At 43.4% G+C, this 21,944-nt stretch overlaps 1 protein-coding gene across 6 annotated transcripts in view; it reads right to left on the bottom strand.

The window, feature by feature from the left end:
- The window catches only part of VASH2 (vasohibin 2), a 69,493-nt gene extending 55,825 nt beyond the window's left edge, over nt 1-13,668 (bottom strand). The window contains exons 1-3 of one of the 6 annotated variants that reach the window (XM_075863317.1): nt 13,542-13,665; nt 6,950-7,201; nt 2,658-3,131 (exon numbers count right to left, since the gene is read on the bottom strand). In XM_075863317.1, coding sequence (XP_075719432.1) covers nt 2,658-2,996 — 339 coding nt within the window. In that variant the 5' untranslated portion in view covers nt 2,997-3,131; nt 6,950-7,201; nt 13,542-13,665. Of the gene's footprint in view, nt 1-2,657; nt 3,132-6,949; nt 7,202-13,541 lie in introns of all 6 variants that reach the window. The other 5 variants (XM_075863319.1, XM_075863322.1, XM_075863318.1 and 2 more) reach the window with 5 other exon arrangements.
- Nucleotides 13,669-21,944: the final 8,276 nt, after the last annotated feature.

Here is a 21,944-nt window from a genome sequence, read left to right as displayed (position 1 = left end):
CTACACTGCACTGAAAAGGAATTGAAAAATAAGTGTAGCTATATTACATACGATGCTGGAGTCTACATTTGCTGACTATATAGTCAACATGTTGGTGAGAGACTTTAATACAAATAAATCTCCGACATTCTCACATCCGTATTGTTGATTTCACGATACTGCTCAAAATTTTACACCTAGAAAGTAACTGCAACCAAGATCTAGGTAACCAAACAAAGATAGTGCAGGTCTTGACGCTTACTATGTACTCATGGGAAACTCCTTTAAGCATGGAAGGCTTTGGGGTCTTGGAACCTGCATATACTAATATTCATTAATTCAAGTTACCAGCGCCTCTTCCAGTTGCACTAGAGCCCAGCTCAGGGGGACATCTCATGCAGCAACCCCACACTGTATTGTCTGTTATGGAGAGCGTGAGGGGGCGGAGCATGACAAACTCAGGTCCTGAGTGCTGATGTAAGAGGCCCCGGGCCAAGACAAATGAAGTGGAGACCACCAACAGATCTTCTTAACCAAACCATTTAGGTAAGTGATGGATGGGAGATCTATTGGGCAGACAATAGTCCGGACAAAACTTAGTTCATACATTTTGCATGAAACATCCCTTTAATAAAACATTATAAATTGTCATGATAAAAATCTAGTGACTTTCCTGACACCTATGTGAAGTTAGCACACATCTCAGAAGACAGTACTGCTGGGGATCCATGAGCTGTGACTCTTTTCATGCGATTAGCGCCGCTCAATCATTAGGGAGATTCTGACGTATGTCTATTAATAAGATGTTAATGTGATAAAATGAACATAATGAATCGAATGAAACACTGGAAGCTGCTGCACTGCCGAATTGTATCTCTTAGGCTTCGTTCACATCTGCGTCAGGGTTCTGTTCATGGGTTCCGTCGGACCTTTCCGTCAGGGGAACCCACGAACGGAATCAAAACTGAAACCAACGGAAACCATAGGTGTCCGTTTGCATCACCGTTGATTTTGATGGTGACGGATCCGGTGCAAATGGTTTCCGTTTGCCACCGTTGTAAGGGTCCTGTTTTGATGGAATCATTACCGTAGTCGACTGCGCTATCGAAACCCTTACACAACGGGGACAAACGGAAACCATTTGCACCTAATCCGCCACCATTGAAATCAATGGTGATGCAAACGGAAACCTATGGTTTCCGTTTGGATTCAGTTCGTGGGTTCCCCTGACAAAAAGGTCCGACGGAACCTACGACTGGAGTCCTGACGCAGATGTGAATGAAGCCTAATATACGATACCAACGTGTCTCAGGTCCAGCAATGTGGTCCATATGCAAAACAAAATCCTACGGGCACTCGTGGCTATTTCTGCTGCATTGTGCGCAGGAATCCTAACTAACCCCATGAAGTCATAAATGACCTGGACGAAATTCTCCAGACAGGATCAGACTGTACCAGGGAACCTCCAGTGGACCAAGGCTCTTTTCACACTGCGTTTATGGCCTCGGACGTATACGCCAGGAAAAGCTTTCGACGTATTTGTAGGCTGTAACAGATGCCTAACAGTGGTATCCGATAAACGTATATAGGTCATGAACTCTCACGACGCTTCTGTTAAACAGATCCCATAATAGCCCATGAGTGATGGATGCCACTGTGAGTCACCTGTCACCCATAGACTATTATGGAATCCGTTTAACATATATGTCAGGAAAAGCGGATAACGTATACTTTAGATGATCCCTGTGATGGATGACATACAGTGCCATACATCACCCATAGACTCCCATGTTACTTTTTTTGTCAGAATGCCTCTGGATAGAATACTGTAGTCGAGTACGACATTCTATCCAGTAAAAAATAAACGTATCCGAGACGTACATTATCCAACTGAGGCCAAAGGACTCTTTTGACCTCCGTCCGTATAATCAGAGCCTATAGGTACACGACGAATGCGCCAGGAGCTTTCCCCATTTGGAGGTGACTTTGGAGCCAATCACTTACCACTCTGGTCTATTTCTTATGGGATGATAAATAACCTATTAGACATTATTGATGATCTGTCCTGTGTACAATGAGAACGGGAAAGATGATAATGACATAATAAGTGAACGTGACGTGTTCTGTAGAGATGGAGGGGGGTCCTCAGAATCATCTCCTCTGGTGGGTTCAGTTATAAGCATCTGTATGGATATTCTCTTTGTTACATGTTTATGGGAAAGCTGGGTGACAATTTAAAAGGCCATGATTACAGTTCCTACAGAATTCCTCACCCAACTTTTCCAGACTGCTGAATGGCAAATGTAGAAATGCTCTTCAAGAAAAAACAATTTTTTTGAAGTAAGTAAATGATCACAAGCAACACTGGCGACTCCATGAACTTGTGACTAACAAACAACGCCTGCAACTGTTTTAGAAGAAATTACTGAAAGCCACAGGGCAACTTATTTGAAACTGCGCTCAAACTGTTCGCCTTCCAACCCAGCTGTCCTAGAATCAGGAATGGCAAATTTCTAATAATGCAGCGACATAGGAATGTAAATGAATGATTTGCCATTCTGACGTACGGGAAAGTTGGACGACAACCGCTGCGGAATCTGAAATGGCAGCCACACTGGCATGACTCGCAGGTCTACACAAAGCCCAACTGCGCAAAACCCTTATGTACTGCACCTCACCTTGGGAAGCAGAGTGGCGTTTCGTATTCTGTCCACCATCTCCTTTCCGTCAGGATGGACTTTCGCGACATGAACCCACATTCGTTCCCACGTCTGATTGTCAATGGGGAAGCCACTCTTATTGACGTAGAAGAGCGCCCCCACCTCTTTGTCCTCTTCTTCCGAGTAGCCGCCTGAGCTGTTCCCGGAGGCGCTGGCTGGAGCTAGTGTGAGAGACGAGGCCAAGGGACGGTCATGCAGGCTCCGAGAACGGGTGGGTTTGGTAGTCTTTGTCCCAACATTTTGGTGGTGGCAATGCTTACTGTGAGCGCGGTGGAAGGTGGAACTAGAGCCGGTCATGGTGAGAGAACGTCCCAGTCACCGAGGGTCAATAAAATGTCAATATCCTGGGGGGTATAATGTCCATTTCAAAGTCCTATCACTCATCCACAACACATGAAGAAGGCACGGAGACAACAGTCACATCCAGGACACCTAAGAGAGGGGGAAAAAATGGTGGAATATTGTAAATATTCAGATAAATATAAAATAAAAAAAATCACCATTAATCATCCGCTCTCATAAAGTTGTAAAAAACAAAACCCTCTGCCCAGCTGTTTCTGAATAATATCTAGATCTGTTTCTGAGAAAGCTGGGTCACACCCAATATGGCCATCATTAAAGCTCCTCTAGTGGCCGTCACCCAACTTTTCCAGACTCCTGAATTGCATATCTTCCTACTAATGTATTTTACAATTTAGGGGCTAATGGTTTTTGAAAACCCAAAATATTTTGCAATTTTTTAATTATTTAAAAAGAACATTGGCAATTTCACAAACTTGAACCATGCAGACGACATTTCAGAACGAATTCCTTGTAAAAAAACGTATTGTACGGCGATTTTCTCGCCCCTTGAGAAGAACCGGTACAACCGGGTTTATATAGGACGTCTCGTGTGTTTTTTTGTACTGTATTATTTAACAAGAAAATGTTTTGGGTGTGGGGGGGGGGGGCTCACATTGTGGGAAATATCTGTATGTGGATGACTCTCTTCCAACAAACGTTCTCATCGCCAAAATTATTGAAATATTCATCGGATTACGCGTCTCTGGCCAGTTTGTCACATGCAGCTGGGGGAGCGGGGCATTAAAGCTCCATAGAAAGAGAATGAAACTCTGACCCACGATTATAAGCAATCCCCTAATATATACCCACTACCCAGACCAATCCCTCCTTGTAGGACACTTTCTGACAACCCCTCTGATTTCTCTATATGGCTCCTGTATTAGTTTCTGTTGGGGATTTTGCATTATTCTCCTGCCTGGATTTCTCCTTCCCATAAGGAACAATTTGTTGATAATGCAATATTTAAAGGGGTTCTCTCACCAGTGGTCAGCTATTCGCAGTGGGTCCAGCTGCCGACACCACCGTAGGGGAAGTCTAGTATTACTTAGTGGACATTCAGATGAACGGCCATCCATGTAATACATAGACGGCCCCAAGCATATGTCTAGATGCCTTAGTAGAAAAAAGTGTACAGGGGTTGTCATCATGAGACATCCCATCTAATATATTAGGCGCAGGACCCCCCCCCCCCCTTAATGATGTCCAGAAGCCCTAATATCACATGTGGAAAGGGGTGGTCTTCAGGATATCATCCTTTTAATGACTTTAAAGGGGTTGTCCTGTTCCCCAAAAAAATTAATATCTGATCGGTTGGGGTCCAAGTGAATAGAAGAAGGCTGTAATACTATGAACTGTCGCTACAAGTGTGTTAGCGATTCACAGCGTGAGCAGTAAAGGAAATAAAGGGGGAACAGCGCTCGTACGAGCACTGCGGACCCTTTAAAGCAGTTAATCGGTGGGGGGTGTCGGGAGTCGGACCTTGACTGATCACATATGGCCCATCAATTTTTGGGAATGGACAACCCCTTTACACAGACGTCATCTTGCGAATTTCGGTTTTATCAATTATTTTCTCCTGGTTTAAACTGTATCTGCATCTTTAGGACGCAGATACAGTTAAATCCAATGGTAAAGCAGGGAACAGTTAGGACCCTGCTCTACCATTCACTATGTATCGCCGGATGAGAGTCAGTGACGTCATCGCGCCTGTCTGCACCGAACTGCAAAGACCAGAGGAGCAGAGAGATTTCCTCCACTCGTCATTGGAACGCGGTTAGGCGAGTATGTACATTATTCATTTTATCAGGCACTACTGGGGCAGCTGTGGGGGCATTATACAGCGTGGTGGCAGCTATGGGGCACTTTATACTGCGTGAGGGCAGTTATGGGGGTATATTATATACAGTAGTATACAGAAGGCTCAGGAGATAAACATTAATTCAATGGCGTAGCATGCAAAAAGGGGTGTGGCCTAAATAATCGTAATCGAGGAAAAAATTTCAATTAACCGTGATTTTGATTAAGGTCATAATTGCCGAGCCCTAATATACATACACACACAGAACCATTTATATAACAATAATAAAATTTAAAAAAACGTGTGATCAATGGGACACAGAAATCAAAGAAACCTCTCCTATAACGCAAACTAGAGAAGAAGCCCTCCTATAAAGAAAAAAATTTGAAGGCAATGACTGTAACTAAATAAGACAGAGGACTACAGTTTTCCAAAAATAGTACCATTGTTACTGAAATAGGAAGACTTCTTTTAACCCCGTGACTCCTGGAGCATCCCTTTTATACACACTGGAAGAAGACCTATGGTAGAATAAAGCAACTTTATCCCTTGCATCCAATAAACCTCAAAATAAATGTATTCCTGCATAAGCAGAGGTTCGATCCTAAAAACCTTTGAACAATGATTATTATGAAATACAACCATATACTCTGTGCACCAATAATACCACCATATATACTCTGCACAAATAATAACACCGTATATACTGTGCACAAATAATACCATATATACAGTGCACAAATAATACCACCATATATACAGTGCACAAATAATACCACCATATATACTGTGCACCAATAATACCATCATATATACAGTGCACAAATACCACCGTATATACTGTGCACAAATAATAACACCGTATATACTGTGCACAAATAATACCACCATATATACTGTGCACAAATAATACCACCATATATACTGTGCACCAATAATACCATCATATATACAGTGCACAAATAATACCACCATATATACTGTGCACAAATAATACCACCATATATACTGTGCACAAATAATACCATATATACAGTGCACAAATAATACCACCATATATACAGTGCACAAATAATACCACCATATATACTGTGCACAAATAATACCATATATACAGTGCACCAATAATACCACCATATATACAGTGCACAAATAATACCACCATATATACAGTGCACAAATAATACCACCATATATACTGTGCACAAATAATACCACCATATATACAGTGCACAAATAATACCACCATATATACAGTGCACAAATAATACCACCATATATACAGTGCACAAATAATACCACCATATATACAGTGCACAAATAATAACACTGTATATACTGTGCACAAATAATACCACCATATATACAGTGCACAAATAATACCACCATATATACAGTGCACAAATAATACCACCATATATACAGTGCACAAATAATAACACTGTATATACTGTGCACAAATAATACCACCATATATACAGTGCACAAATAATAACACTGTATATACTGTGCACAAATAATACCACCATATATACAGTGCACAAATAATACCACCATATATACTGTGCACCAATAATACCATCATATATACTGTGCACAAATAATAACACCGTATATACTGTGCACAAATAATACCACCATATATACTGTGCACAAATAATACCACCATATATACTGTGCATAAATACTACCATATATACAGTGCACAAATAATACCACCATATATACGGTGCACAAATAATACCACCATATATACTGTGCACAATTACTACCATATATACTGTGCACCAATAATACCACCATATATACTGTGCACAAATAATACCATCATATATACTGTGCACAAATAATACCACCATATATACTGTGCACAAATAATACCACCATATATACTGTGCACAAATAACACCTCCATTACCTAACAGTGCCCACATAGTGCCTACATAATAGTGCTACAGGGGTAGAGAAATTCCTGTAGCCAGTTGGACTACTGGAGGAACCTGTTTGATTCTTTTTAGTGGTCTGGCAAAAAGATAAATTGCAAACACATCAAAAGAAAACAACCCAAAAAGCACTAGGACTAAACTTCTAGTCACATTGACTTACTGACCTTAGGATTTCTCCAGCACGGTCATTCAGAGAACATATAACAGTGCCCAAATAAAGTGACACCCCACCATCGTTTTGATAGCTTTTGATGTCTAAATGATGGAAATATGAAGATAAATTTAGGTGGGAACTCCAGGAAGACCATGGGTTTGACTTCTCTTGACCTCAGGAGCCACATCAGTAATGCTGGTCATACAAGTGCTTGGGAGAGGGGTATAAGCCGCTGACAGATTTCTTTTGCGATGCTCATCTCCTGGTGGAACGAAGAATCGGCATGTTAGACTGACGGCTCCTCCTGCTGAAATGGCCGGATTCAGCTACATTTATGGTCAGCTTAGAGTGAATGTCCGCCATTGAACACCGTTTTTTTTAAATCTAAATAGGTCCACAATTATTAATATCTATAGATGCTCGAGCTCAATTGTTCTGATACAGAGCTCCAAATCCCCTGCATAGTCATAGTGTTAAGGGACACAATTCTGTCTGCCTGCCGCCACCACTAGAGGGAGCTTAAGAGATTATTGTATACGGTTTATATAATGAAGTCTATAATAACACAGTATGGAGAAATAATTTAAAAGGATTTGGCCATCAGGGACATTTATGGCATATCCACAGGATATGCCATAAATATCAGATAGATGTGGGCCCCACCTCTGGGACCCACTTCTATCTCTAGAACGGGGCCCCCTAAACCCCGTTCTACCTTTCTCAGTTCCAGCTGCCTCCTGGGCCACTTCCTAATTACATGGTTGGAAATTACGAAAACAGCGAGCTATGCGGTTTTCTACTTACATGCTCGGAAATTACAAAGTGGCCCGCAAGGCAGCGGGAACCAAGAAAGGTAGAACGGGGTTTAGGGGGGCCCGTTCTCGAGATAGGTGCAGGTCCCAGAGGTGGGACCCGCATCTATCTGATATTTAATGTCCCTGATGGGAAAACCCCTTTAACTCTATGTATATGCAGAGGATTTGGAGCTCTGTATCAGAAAAATGGATCCCTGACCGATATAAAGATATATTACGAAAATATCATAGGAGCAAAGATGTGGTCTCTTCACTGTTAAAGGGATGAATATATTTGCCCTCCATCTTTATTATATTTATAGGGGGGGATAATATCTTTAATTACTGCCACAGAGGGCAAATACTATAGGAAATAATAAAGAATAATATTCTATACAATGAAACCAAAAGGGCACTGACATTTTCCGCCTTCAGTCTATGTTTTCCAGCAATTTGCTTTACGATCGCTGCGCTCTGATCACGCCTGATTCTTGTTTTAAGCTTTGTAAGACGGCCGCTGCACATTGTATCGCACAGCAGAGAAAGAGTAAACCGTGTCTGAGTTCTCTCCCTCGCCAAAGTCCATTTTACTATGAGTCAATAAATCTGCTCCAACAGTTGTGTACAGAATTTGTGGTGACCGCATACCAAAGTGAGACACGACTGAAGAAAAATGAACGCGGTGTTAATATTTATCAAACATATACGGCCGTGGTATTCCAGCTTGTACGTTTTAGGTATGAAGCCTCAGTAATCCGGATAATTATTGCGCACAGCTCATTGCTGCCACGTTACTGATCTCAGCAGTTCCCTCTCCACCACAACTTAGTTATGTACGAGAGCGACAACGAACATATGTAATACTGTAATATTGTAGAAAAGATTTTTATGGCTCAAAAATCCAGATTAATTGAACATGTAACCTTATTAACGATTAATGAACGATTATGTTGACCACGCTCCCTATTTGCATGCCCCGCTATTGAATTAATATATATCCCCCTGAGCCTACTGTATACTACTCTATGTAATAAACCCCCTGACAATGCCCCCACACAGCCTATTACCCCCATAGTGGCCCCCACTCAGTATAATGTCACAGTGCCACCCACAAAGTATAATGCCCCTATATCACCTCCCCACACAGTATAATGCCCCAAAAATGCCCCCACAGTGTAATGCTCCTATAGTGCCTCCCCACAATACCCCCATAGATGACCCACACAGTACAATGCCCCCACACAGTATAATGGTCCCATAGCTGCCCCCACACAGTATAATGGTCCCATAGCTGCCCACACACAGTATAATGGCCCCACACAGTATAATGGTCCCATAGCTGCCCACACACAGTATAATGGCCCCATAGCTGCCCACACACAGTATAATGGCCCCATAGCTGCCCACACACAGTATAATGGTCCCATAGCTGCCCACACACAGTACAATGGCCCCATAGCTTCACACACACACACACACACACACATACAGTATAATGCTCCATAGCTGCCCACACACAGTATAATGGCCCCATAGCTGCCCACACACAGTATAATGGTCCCATAGCTGCCCACACACAGTACAATGGCCCCATAGCTTCCCACACACACACACAGTATAATGCTCCATAGCTGCCCCACACAGTATAATGGCCCCATAGCTTCCCACACACACACACAGTATAATGCTCCATAGCTGCCCACACACAGTTCATGCCCCCATAGCTGCCCCACACAGTACAATGCCCCCACACAGTATATTGGTCCCATAGCTGCCCACACGCAGTATAATGGCTCCATAGCTGCCCACACACAGTATAATGCCCCCATAGCTGCCCATGCACAGTTCACGCCCCCAAAGCTGCTCTCCACACGAAGTATAATGCCTTCATAGTGCTTTTACATAGTGAATAGTGGAGCAGGGAGCCAACAGCTCCCTGCTCCACCCATGGGTTCAACTGTATTTGCCTCCTGAGGATACATAACCGAACCTGAAAAATAACAGGATGATGTTGTTGATTTTCGCAGAATTTTGAAGTTTTATTTTGATGCCCCCATAGCTGGGTTTCATCAGGCGCCGGTGGTTTCTGTGGAGTAACAGAACTAGTGCTTCTGTTTTTTTCCCTTGTTCCGCTCCACTGACGGAGCGGAACAACAAAATGCCGACCGCTGGTGTGAACCCAGCCTTACAATCTAAGTCGAATGAGGACGAGAGACACAAAAAGGTACATGGTTCTAACTTCATCCAGGTGACCAGCCCCTTGTATCAGCAAAGGAATATAAACCAGTCACCCAGCCAATATCTGAGCCAACACGGCTATAAAATGAGGATCAATGGGACAAGTGAAGCTACTTGAGGACATAAGAGTGGAGATATCTGGGAGCAGGCCAGGTTTTGTATGGTCCATGCATTATAGTTATGTGACATAAGGGGCTTGTAAAGAAAATAGTTTGAGTTAGGAGGAATTCTAATGTTCCGGGGCAGTGAGTCCTAAAGAATGGATGCAGCACGGGAGAAGTTCTGCAGACTATAGTCATTGGTCTTTGTTTTACTGAAGAGCACTGGTTGGTTTGTGGACGTAGATGAAAGCGGAGAAGTATGGAAGTGCAGCAATGTGGAAAGCTTTATAAACTAAGAGGAGAGTTTTGAATTTAAAGGAGTTGTCCAGGATTAGAAAAACATGGCTGCTTTCTTCCCGAAACAGCGCCATGCCTGTCTATGGTTTGTATCTGGTATTGCAGCTCAGCTCTATTGAACTGAATGGGGCTGACACATACCAGACATAAACCATGGACAGGTGTGACGCTGTATTTGGAAGAAAGCGGCCATGTTTTTCGAATCCTGAACCACCCCTTTAATTCTACAAGAAATAGGTAACCAGTGTAATCATCGACAGACAGGGATTTCCAATCAGGGTTCCCTTTTAAATGGAATTCCCAAATTTAACAGTGTTCTTAGAATCCCTCTCCATTACTATGGGAGTGACACTATAATAGAGCTCCCTACGGTTTACCTGTGAAGACTACAGATATAGAACTTTTTTGAAGGCAGCCACTGGGAATCGGAGTTCCCCATAGAGAAGTCTATGTTTTTATAGGATAAGAGCAATTCCCATAATGACAAGATATTAGGTAATTCATTAAGCCAGTAAGGTTTAAGGCGCACTGTGAAGCTATTAAGAAAACAACGGAGGTCTATAGTAATAAGAGCATGTTTAACTAGACTATGGATCGTCCATTCCCATATACAGTTAGAGGGTCCAATTCAATAACTATGGTCTCCAAGTCCAGACAGCTGGATGCGCTTGTTCAGCCAATCTCCATACAAACAAATTGGAGTGCCGGATAAAGCGGTCACTCACATTCCTTGGTGGATTCTGGGAACCAGCAGAATTGTAAATGCAGCTCTGAAGTATATTACAGGCTTTAGCTTAGCTTCAGTATAAGGCCGGATTCCCACGAGCGAGTTCGGTCCGCATTTCCCAGACCGAACACACTGCAGGGAGCCGGGCTCCTAGCATCATAGCTATCTATCCGGACTCACACGAGCGAGTTCGGTCCATGATATATGGTCCAGGAAATGCAGCAGACATACGGACCGTATATCACGGACCAAACTCACTCGTGTGAATCCGGCCTAAGATAAGTAATGTAATATATCTACTAAGTGCCATATCCATTAGCAACACAAATATACATTTTAGGAAAGCCGTATCTTAGGGCTATGTTATTATACAAGGCTGGACATATAGTCTGGAGGCCTACAGGTCAGGACACGAACTAACATTTGGGGTGGTCTTCTTATTGTTAGTCCATTTAGAAGTAAAACTTGTCCCTACCGTCTATTGCCCGATATATGGACTGCATGGATCTACAGGAACGGCCAGTGATATCCCACTAATGGGATCCATATGTGTCCCAGCGATACAATGCGTAGTTTATTGGACATCACTTAGAAACCTGATCCGCTAGACATACGGTATATACGTAACAAGACTCGGCTGCTATTCAGGGATTTCATTATGTCCGGATACAGTATCACAGCTGCCATGGATTAACCCTGGATGCGGACAATGAAAATACTACAAGAACCGGGGATGTGGCACAATCCTACAACTGCCGAACACATGGGCGGCATCTAATGACGGAGACAGTGTGGAGCCCATAGACCAGTCCTTTATAGGGACTGCAATATATTCTATATAGCTACTGTAACAAGACCTTAGTCACGCGACCACAAAAAAACATCTGTAATATGTCCAGAAAACGTAGTAAATGCCCGCATTTTCATCCGTGTTGAGCTCCATAAGCACGTCTATATTAGATCTGTGTTGGATCCGTTTTTATGCCCGTACATATTCTTAGAAATCAAAAATACAATCCTTTATTATCCCACCAGTAAAACAGATCTAAATGAATCTTTTTTTTCAAATCCGTATAACATGTGCGATTATTTTGGGTTTCCATTTACTTATATGGGAATTTCTCGATTGCACAACGGCATCAGATTATCCATATGTCCGTGTATAAAACCTTCATGTGAACAGGACCTGTTACTATTATAGGGTCAGTGTACAGACAGTATGGAGTCCGGATCAGACTAAGAAACTACATACAGATAAAAAAAAGCGTTCATGTGAATTAGGCCTAAAGGAAACCTAATAATCCGCAGAATCTTGTGATACAGAAACGTCAATAATCCCACTATAGAAAACATATAATATAATAAAAAGATAAACGTTTATAGTAATGACTTCAGAAGCACTATATTAGGTGCTCATGCCACAGACGGATGCCCGAGGTGCTCCAAAGCAAGGCTCTTTGGTAGGTCACCACTGCGCCATCTTGAAAGCCGGGCACCATGAATATGAGCGGAAAATGGGGATCAAGTAACATCATGGTAGATGATGACACTATATAGGAGCATAGCACTGAGGGGGCCCCATAGGGGAGAGTCACCTTCCATTCTGTCCAGGGGCCACGTAGCGGCTGTATGCCCTTGAATATAACATTATAAAAAAATAATCATCCTGCATTCACAATACTCTGCCTATTAGAAGTGCAAAGGGTTAATATTTGTGGTCAATCACATAATAGAGGCTAATAGTACAACTGGATGGCCACATGACGGCCCCCGTTCCCATACTAGAACGCATTATATGTTGAATACGGCCGGTAATGTCTTATTTAAGATCATCTGTACCGTACGCCGCAAACCTATGAACGTAAACGCTGCTTCAAGGCGAGATGTGGGGGGGGGGGGACGTTACCCACTTTTAGCTGGGCATGGTCACTGCTCATCACTTAATTGGCTGGCAAGCACATGGCATTTAGGTGTGTCAGAAAATAACATTGGGATTGACAGTATAAATGAAAGGGCTGTGTTGCTTGGTGATGCACTGGACAATACCCTGGGCACTAGTCGAATTTCCATAACTTGCTAAATCCTCGACACATCGATACTTTTGAGGCGTGGGTGATCTCCGTGCCACCTTATTCTGCATGCACCACACAGAGCCACCCAAATGAATGGGAAATCTGGAGTAGTGCTGTGCTGCATGCAGAATATTGAATTATGGAACATTCCTTTAAGGGCAAAAACTACATTTTGTTCTATTAATCCTAATGTAGCACTAGGCATGTGGTGTGAATGGGCACTGACACTACACCAGAGCTATGTGCAGCCGCAACAGAGCACAAGAGCAGGACTGCGGCATCCCTCCACCACCCCCGGCATCCAGAGCCCGGCTCGACTCCCCGTCCTCTCACTGTATCCCCCCGGGATTACGTCCGTGCAGCGCTTGGTTACCTGCAGTCAATGCCTGCGGCTCCGGTTCCCCGGGGAGCAGCACCCGCCGTGCCCCATCCTCCTCCTCCTGCAGCCTGTTACACTACGACTCCCAGCAGCAGCAGTGTTACATTGTATCACTGTCACCCGGCAGCAGCGACGTTCTACTGCTCAGTACACTGATTGGTCAGTACAACAAAGAGGGGCGGAGCCAGAACAGAACGATGAGCAGAGAATGTATTGGTGAGGGGCGGGGCTACGGGCTGAATAATACACTGGAGTGGAGAGGAATCTATGGATAGACGTTGGACATTAGTCACGTGATTCTGTATTAATAACCAATTATTATTTTTTCTTAGAAGATTTCTCCTACTTTAGACAAGTATGACATGTCCACAGAATAGCCGCTCTCCACTGGGAACCCCCCCAGCTATTGGGAGAGCGGGGTCAGGGGACCAGGCCAGGGAATAGCCGCTCTCCACTGGGAACCCCCCCAGCTATTGGGAGAGCGGGGTTAGGGGACCAGGCCAGGGAATAGCCGCTCTCCACTGGGAACCCCCCCAGCTATTGGGAGAGCGGGGTCAGGGGACCAGGCCAGGGAATAGCCGCTCTCCACTGGGAACCCCCCCAGCTATTGGGAGAGCGGGGTCAGGGGACCAGGCCAGGGAATAGCCGCTCTCCACTGGGAACCCCCCCAGCTATTGGGAGAGCGGGGTTAGGGGACCAGGCCACAGAATAGCCGCCCTCCACTGGGAACCCCCACCTATTGGCAGAGTAGTGGACCAGACCACATAATAGCTGCTCTCCACTGGGATCCCTGACATATTGGGAGGTCAGGGGACCAGGCCACAGAATAGCCGCGCACCACTGGGAACCCCCCGTATTCAAACGTATTTCTCGTCAGTGTGCTGTCCGTTTTTAACAACAGACAGCGCCCTAAACCCGTGCAAGTGGATGGGGCTGTTCACACATCCGGTTTTTTTCCATGGAGCGTGTCCGTTATTGGAAACTCACAGCACGTCCTATCCTTGCCCGTTTTTGCAGACCAGACTTGACCATTAGTCTATTGGTGCGTGAAAAAAAACAGACAGCACAAAAATGGATGACACACGGAAACTACACTGACGCGACATGAACATTCATATGAATTAAAAACTAAATTTTTTGCGGATGCAAAATGGACACGCTGAAGTGCTAAATCTGCGGAAAAAAACTGCATTAGTTCTTCACACAGAGTTTTTTGCAGGCGGAATTTTAAGCAAGATTTTGCCCTGCCTGCACTCTCTTTGTCGCGTTCTTTGCAGCGTTTTTCCGGCCGCGGCCACTGAGCGCCACGATCAAAAAACGCAGCGAAAACCACTTTCTCTGCCTTCCATTGATGTCAATGGGAGGTCAGAGACGGAAACGCCTGACGAAAGGGCATGACGCTTCTTTTTCCCGCAAGCCTTTTTTTCCGCTCATGGGAAACAACGCCTCCGCCTCCCATTGAAATCAATGGGAGGCGTTTTTTGGCACGGTTTCCGAAAAACTCAGTGTGAACATACCCTTATATATTTGTATCTCCAAACAGAAGTCTGTAGCCCGTCTTCCGCTAACTCCATCTTTCCTAGTTATCCCGTTACAGATGAAGAAGCATAGCGATTGGCTGAGCGATTCTGCCCTTTCACTTCAGCGATCGGTGGGGGTCTCAGAACCCAGACTCCCACCAATCAGAACTACTGACATGAAAGTAGCAAACTAAGCCCCGACTATTCCTCACAATATTACTCCTCCTCACGTATTAGAAATTATCAATTTGTTATACAAATAAAAATTATTTAAAAAAATAAAATGTTAAATATTACTATACAGCGTGACTGCCCCCTGTAGGTAGAAAGCGATGTAAGGAATAGATAGGACAAAACATACAGTGAGATACAGAAAATAGATCATCATTGCTTTAGGGGAAAACAAAAAATTGCAAGGTGCCTATTGTGAGGCCACTTAATTCTCAGAAATTTGTATTGAGGAAAGGACAAGTGGGACAAGAGTATTGGTTCCTTTGAAGAAATGTGAAAAATAAGAAAACTTTATTAGAGATTTTTCAAAAAAAAAATTATTTTTATTTCAAAAATATTCCAATGTGGGTCTATTATATTGTGGTGTAGATGACCCCTGTCAAACACCTAGGGCAAAATAAGCCTAAGAATTAATTGTCTATCATATATTTCTGTAATACACTATTATAATCAGACTTGCTTGTAGTATATTACTTTATAACAAGCTTTATTGTTGCTCTATTTTGAGCTAAGTCTATTATATCAGAGTTAAGTAACCATAGGGCAGTGGTTTTTTGTTCCCAGTATGCTGTATTCACATATTCTCAATGTATCAATGCTTTGTATTTGTATACATTGAGTGTATCAATGTTGTGCTGTATTTACATGCACTGATTGTATCAATGTTGGCTGTGAGTAGGTGTCTTGTCGTCCTCACCATGTGAAAGATGACAGGCAAAACCGCAATAGATATATTGCTGGGAAATTTGAATTCACCGTTGGTTACACTTATTGTGATGTGCCAGTTGATCAGTCGGGCAATCCAGATCGAGATGATATATGTCAATCACCAGCGCTATATTTTTTCTGCCAGTGGTGAAGTGCACTATATGAGGTACACTTGTAGTTGGATGCTAATAGTAAGTTAGACACCAGTCAAGTGTCATGTGCATCGCTAACCATCGCTAACACCTGCTTCTAGGATAGACAGTTAACTGTTAACTGTCTATCCTAGAAGCAGGTGTTAGCGATGGTTAGCGATGCACATGACACTTGACTGGTGTCTAACCTACTATTTGCATCCAACTACAAGTGTACCTCATATAGTGCACTTCACCACTGGCAGAAAAAATATAGCGCTGGTGATTGACATATATCATCTCGATCTGGATTGCCCGACTGATCAACTGGCACATCACAATAAGTGTAACCAACGGTGAATTCAAATTTCCCAGCAATATATCTATTGCGGTTTTGCCTGTCATCTTTCACATGGTGAGGACGACAAGACACCTACTCACAGCCAACATTGATACAATCAGTGCATGTAAATACAGCACAACATTGATACACTCAATGTATACAAATACAAAGCATTGATACATTGAGAATATGTGAATACAGCATACTGGGAACAAAAAACCACTGCCCTATGGTTACTTAACTCTGATATAATAGACTTAGCTCAAAATAGAGCAACAATAAAGCTTGTTATAAAGTAATATACTACAAGCAAGTCTGATTATAATAGTGTATTACAGAAATATATGATAGACAATTAATTCTTAGGCTTATTTTGCCCTAGGTGTTTGACAGGGGTCATCTACACCACAATATAATAGACCCACATTGGAATATTTTTGAAATAAAAATTATTTTTTTTTTGAAAAATCTCTAATAAAGTTTTCTTATTTTTCACATTTCTTCAAAGGAACCAATACTCTTGTCCCACTTGTCCTTTCCTCAATACAAATTTATATAACATTGGTGGTATACACCATTTTGGTTCCAACACTCACTTGTATAACATAAAAAGTGAGAGTATTTGCAAAACCTTCTATTATTGACACTTAATTCTCAGGATTGGTGTGAAGTCCCAGGGGTCGGACCCCCATCAATCAAAAGTTATGGCATATCCTAGCAATATGACATCAGTTAATACTATGGGAATAACCCTTTAAAGGGGTTGTCCAGTTTGGGGGCTATTTTTTATACTGATGACCTATTCACAGGATAGGTCAGGGGTAGGCAAAATTTTTGGCGTGTCGATAAATAAAAAAAAAAACTGATAAAGTGCGCCATTCAAACATTTCAGTGGTATAAGACAACTGTTCTCGTGTATGTGACATAAACCCATTAATCAGCTGATTAAACTGACATTTCAGTGTGACCCATGTCCCCGACTTTCTTTGCAAAAATGATTTATCCGTGGTGTATACAAGGCTACTGAACACCAGCTTAAGGGCACTGCACACAGGAGAAAGTGCGACTACTGAACACCAGCTTGGGGGCATGCACATAGGAGAGACCGCGGCTACTGAACACCAGCTTAAAGGCACTGCACACAGGAGAAAGATCGACTACTGAACACCAGCTTGGGGACATGCACATAGGAGAGACCGCAGCTACTGAACACCAGCTTAAGGGCACTGCACACAAGAGTAAGAGCGACTACTGAACACCAGCTTGGGGACATGCACATAGGAGAGACCGCGGCTACTGAACACCAGCTTAAGGGCACTGCACACAGGAGTAAGAGCGACTACTGAACACCAGCTTGGGGGCATGCACATAGGAGAGACCGCAGCTACCAAACACCTGATTCGGGGGGTGCACATAGGAGAGACCGCGGCTACTGAAGACCAGCTTGCTAGGGGTGCAAATAGGAGAGCTGCCAAATTTGGCTAACTTTTTATTTTACAGAGCGGTTATTGAACTCCATCCTTGCGGCGCTGATCACCAGGGGAGAAAGAGCAGTGCTGCATTGTGTGCTTGCCGGGTTTTCATCAGTGACAAACACAATGAAGAGCCGCTTTCTGTTTCTGCGCTCAGCGTCGCCAAGCACGCAACAGCACTGGATACCGGGAGAGGGGAGTGTGCCAGCAAACCATGCCCCACGTGTCTGTCTTGGCACCGGTGCCACAGGTTGCTGACCCGTGGGATAAGTCATCAATATATGATCAATGGGGGTCCAATACCCAGACCCTGCACCAACCAGTTGCTCCGGGTGCCAGAATCTATACAGAGGTCGGTGCTGGAGTCAGAAGACCCCAACCACTGTATTCTGGCCATGCTGCAACACAGATCCATTCAAATGAAAATAAAATAAAAGCAGATTCCGTGCCTAAATCCTGGCAGAGTCTGCTGAAATTCTGTCAGCAATGCATGGGAATATGGGTTATTTTATACCCCATTCACAATCTCCGGAAAATATCCATGGGGAATCAATGTGATGCGGATTCCGCGCTGAAAAGTTTTAGATAAGTTCCACTGAAGTACAATAGGGCTAATCCCCGTGCAGATCCGCTGGCCAGCAGGCTGCAGATTTCTGCCGCAGTTTTTGTTAAAGACTATGGCGGATTTGCCGATTGGTTATTTTACATGTGTTTCATTGAGAGCTCAAAATCAATGGCGTCTGGCTTAGACGCTGTTCACATCATGCACATGCTTTCCATCTGGAGGATTTCCCAACCTACGCCTCAGACAGAAAGTTACGACATATGCCACACGTTTTTCTACTGTATGTCTCTGTATGGAATAGTGTAGTCTACTAGACTACTCCACCTGGCAAACAACAGGGTATGCCAACACATACCAGCCTGGCATATGCCGAAAGACCTATGGATACTTTCAGCTCATGCGTCAAGATTTTTTTCCGCAGCATTTTTTCCAATGTTATGTGAACACATCCGCACAGACAACAAAAAAATATGTTTTTACAGAAAAAGCTATTGCCGGGTAGGAAGATCGTGGAATAGGGGAGTCATTAAAAAAAATCTTCATATTTTCTTTCTATTCTTTTAATCTTTTTGATTTTTGTTGTTTTTGTTATATTGAAATTTAAGGTCGCAGGCAAGAAATGATCAGTGTGTTACTGGACATTGCGACATTAAAGGGGTTTTCCACCTTCTGACAACTGATGACTTATCCACCGGATAGGTCATCAATATATCATCGGTGTGGGTCCGACACCCGGACCCCGCACCGTTAAGCTGCTCCAGTGGCCTGCAGGCACCGGATGTTATGGCACATAATGCTATGTATGGAGCCCGGAAGCAGTTGGCTCTGTACACAGCATAGCGGCCGTGCTGGAGGTCCGCTCCTATTCACTTGAATTCCGTGGCCGGAGCTAACTGCTTTTGGTATGTACGTTCAGTGCACGGAGGCACCGGACTAGCTGATTTGCGCGGGGTCCAGATGTCGGACCCCCACAGATCATGTACTGATGACCTATCCGGTGGACAGGTCATCAGTTGTGAGAAGGTGGAAAACCCCGTTAAGCTAGAGCAATGCAGGAAATACACACAGTGACCTCCCAGCATCTCTCCTGACCCCTCTCGTGTATTATGTATATACCGTAGCAACCATAGAAATGGGGAAGCAACTTGTTTCACATTTGGGGACACAAAGTTCAATCTAAACACAATGACACTGAACTGAATATTCTTACTATTAGGCCGGGTTCACACATAGTGTAAATACTGCAGATTTTCTGCAACGGATTTAGTTGCGGAAAATACGCAGCATAAAACAGTAGCAGCAGAGTGGATGAGATCTCGACAAAACTCATCCACACGCTTCGTAAATGCTGAGCGGGACAAACGCTCAGAAATTGATCTGCGGTTCGGTTTTTTTAATTTATTTTTTTTTCCATTAAGTTTTTATTGAAAAGGTATATCAAATACAAAGAATGGTAAGTACATTTTGCGGTTCGGTTTTTTAATCCGCAGCAGTCAATTGTATTTTCGTAATCGCTGCTTTTTTGTTGCGGGTTTTCCCCATTGAATTCAATAGGGAGGTAAAACCCGCAACAAATAACAGACGTTGCGATTTTTGTAGCTGAAAAGCTGAGTTTCTGCCGAAAAAAATCGCAACTCAGAAAATAAAAAAAACGGATACCCAGGATTCTGTGCTTCTTCGTCTAGGCCGACCTCCTGGGATGACGTTTCATCCCATGTGATGTTTTTATGTCATTCCTCCAGTCACTTCCGGACGTCAGAGGGACGTGTCGCCATGGTAAGTATAGCCATTTTTTTTTCATTGCAGGGTATCCGCAGCGGACATTCCAGACCCAAAACTGCACAATTTAATGTGTTTTTTTTGGCGGAATTCCCTGCGCCGACCAGGGCGGATATGCTATGTGCTTTTACGCAGCATATCCGCCCTGACTGTGACAACAACATCCATACGGCTGCAGCCCCCTATACAGTGCGACATATGCGTACATACAAATATACAAACGTTAAAGGGCAACTAAACATTTGACAAACTTTTGGCATGTCATAGTGACATGTCAGAAGTTTTGATTGGTGGGGGACCGAGCACTGAGACCCCCACCAATCACTAAAACAAAGCGGCAGAAGTGCTCGTGTGAGCGCTCAGCCGCTTCGTGCCTGTTCGGCTTTTTCCGTACAGCAATGCATCTTGTACGGACTCAATAGAAAGTCTATGAGCCCGTACTCTGATACATCGGCTTTCCGGAAAAAGCCGAACAGAAACTAAGCGGCTGAGCGCTCACACGAGCTCTTCTGCCGCTTCATTCTAGCGATTGGTGGGGGATGTGATACTGCAAGAACATTGCACTACACGTCACAAGTCATCATGAAATCCTGATTCAGCGACTGTAATTACACACATTGTACACTAGGGGGCCCAAGATCATCACTTTTAAATTTATTAGGATTTACAGTATAAAAGAACAAACTCCTATTGGGATTATTTCCAAAATACAAAGCTTAAAAATTGTCTGAACTATTTACTTACAGTCTATTTTTAAGATTTGATGGTAAAACGTAAGCTTTGTATGTAAATGACACAATCAATGGAGAAATATTTTTCCTCCGTGAGATCTAGCTGTAGTTTGAAAGTGACATATCAGGTTATTTTCCTATATACAATTCATAGTCAGATGCGCTCACTAGTCAGGTCACTAAATCACATTAAGGTCTTATGCACAAAACCATATTATGGCTCGTACAAAACGAATAGGGCACCTACAGAAGTGCATTGGGCCTGTACTGGGCCTCCGTATGTTTGCTGTACAGAAAAAAATGAAATTGTGGCATCCATCAAATGTTGTATGTTTGGATCTTTACTCCCACGCCACTAGGTACAGAGCTACCGGCTCACATTTTATTAGACACAAATGTGCATTTATGTAATACCAGTTCTTTATACATACCTGATTATGGGGCAAATTTACTAAGACTGGCGTTCTTAGTGACATGTCAGAAGTTTTGATTGGTGGGGGTCCGAGCCCTGAGAGCCCTACCATTCGCTAAAACGAAGCGGCAGAAGCTCTTGGGTGAACGCTGAGCCGCTGGGTTTCTGATCGGCTGTTCTCGGAAAGCAATTGGTGTACGGGCTCAATACAAAGTCTATGGGCCTGTGCACCAACTTGCTTGGCTTTCCGAGAAAAGACGCAATTGTCAATAAAAATATCAACTTTTGGGCCCTTCTGCGACTTTTCCTCGTCAGTTTTCTGCCATAGAACGGTTGATAAATTCCCCCCTATGTGTTATATTGGCTCCATAATGCACCATTATACACGTATGGCATCAGGAGTGTGCACAGAAATCATAGGGCCCCAGAGTATTAGTCAGAATTTTTAAATGGTGCGGGGTAAAAACAAACCAGGCTGCCCGCGACACTGTTTTCTGTCGCTTTT

Source organism: Rhinoderma darwinii, chromosome 4, assembly GCF_050947455.1.
Source record: "Rhinoderma darwinii isolate aRhiDar2 chromosome 4, aRhiDar2.hap1, whole genome shotgun sequence".
In the NCBI taxonomy this organism is placed as follows: Eukaryota; Metazoa; Chordata; class Amphibia; order Anura; family Rhinodermatidae; genus Rhinoderma; species Rhinoderma darwinii.
Note: the sequence above shows the minus strand (reverse complement) of the source record. Positions and strands in the feature narration are given on the sequence as shown.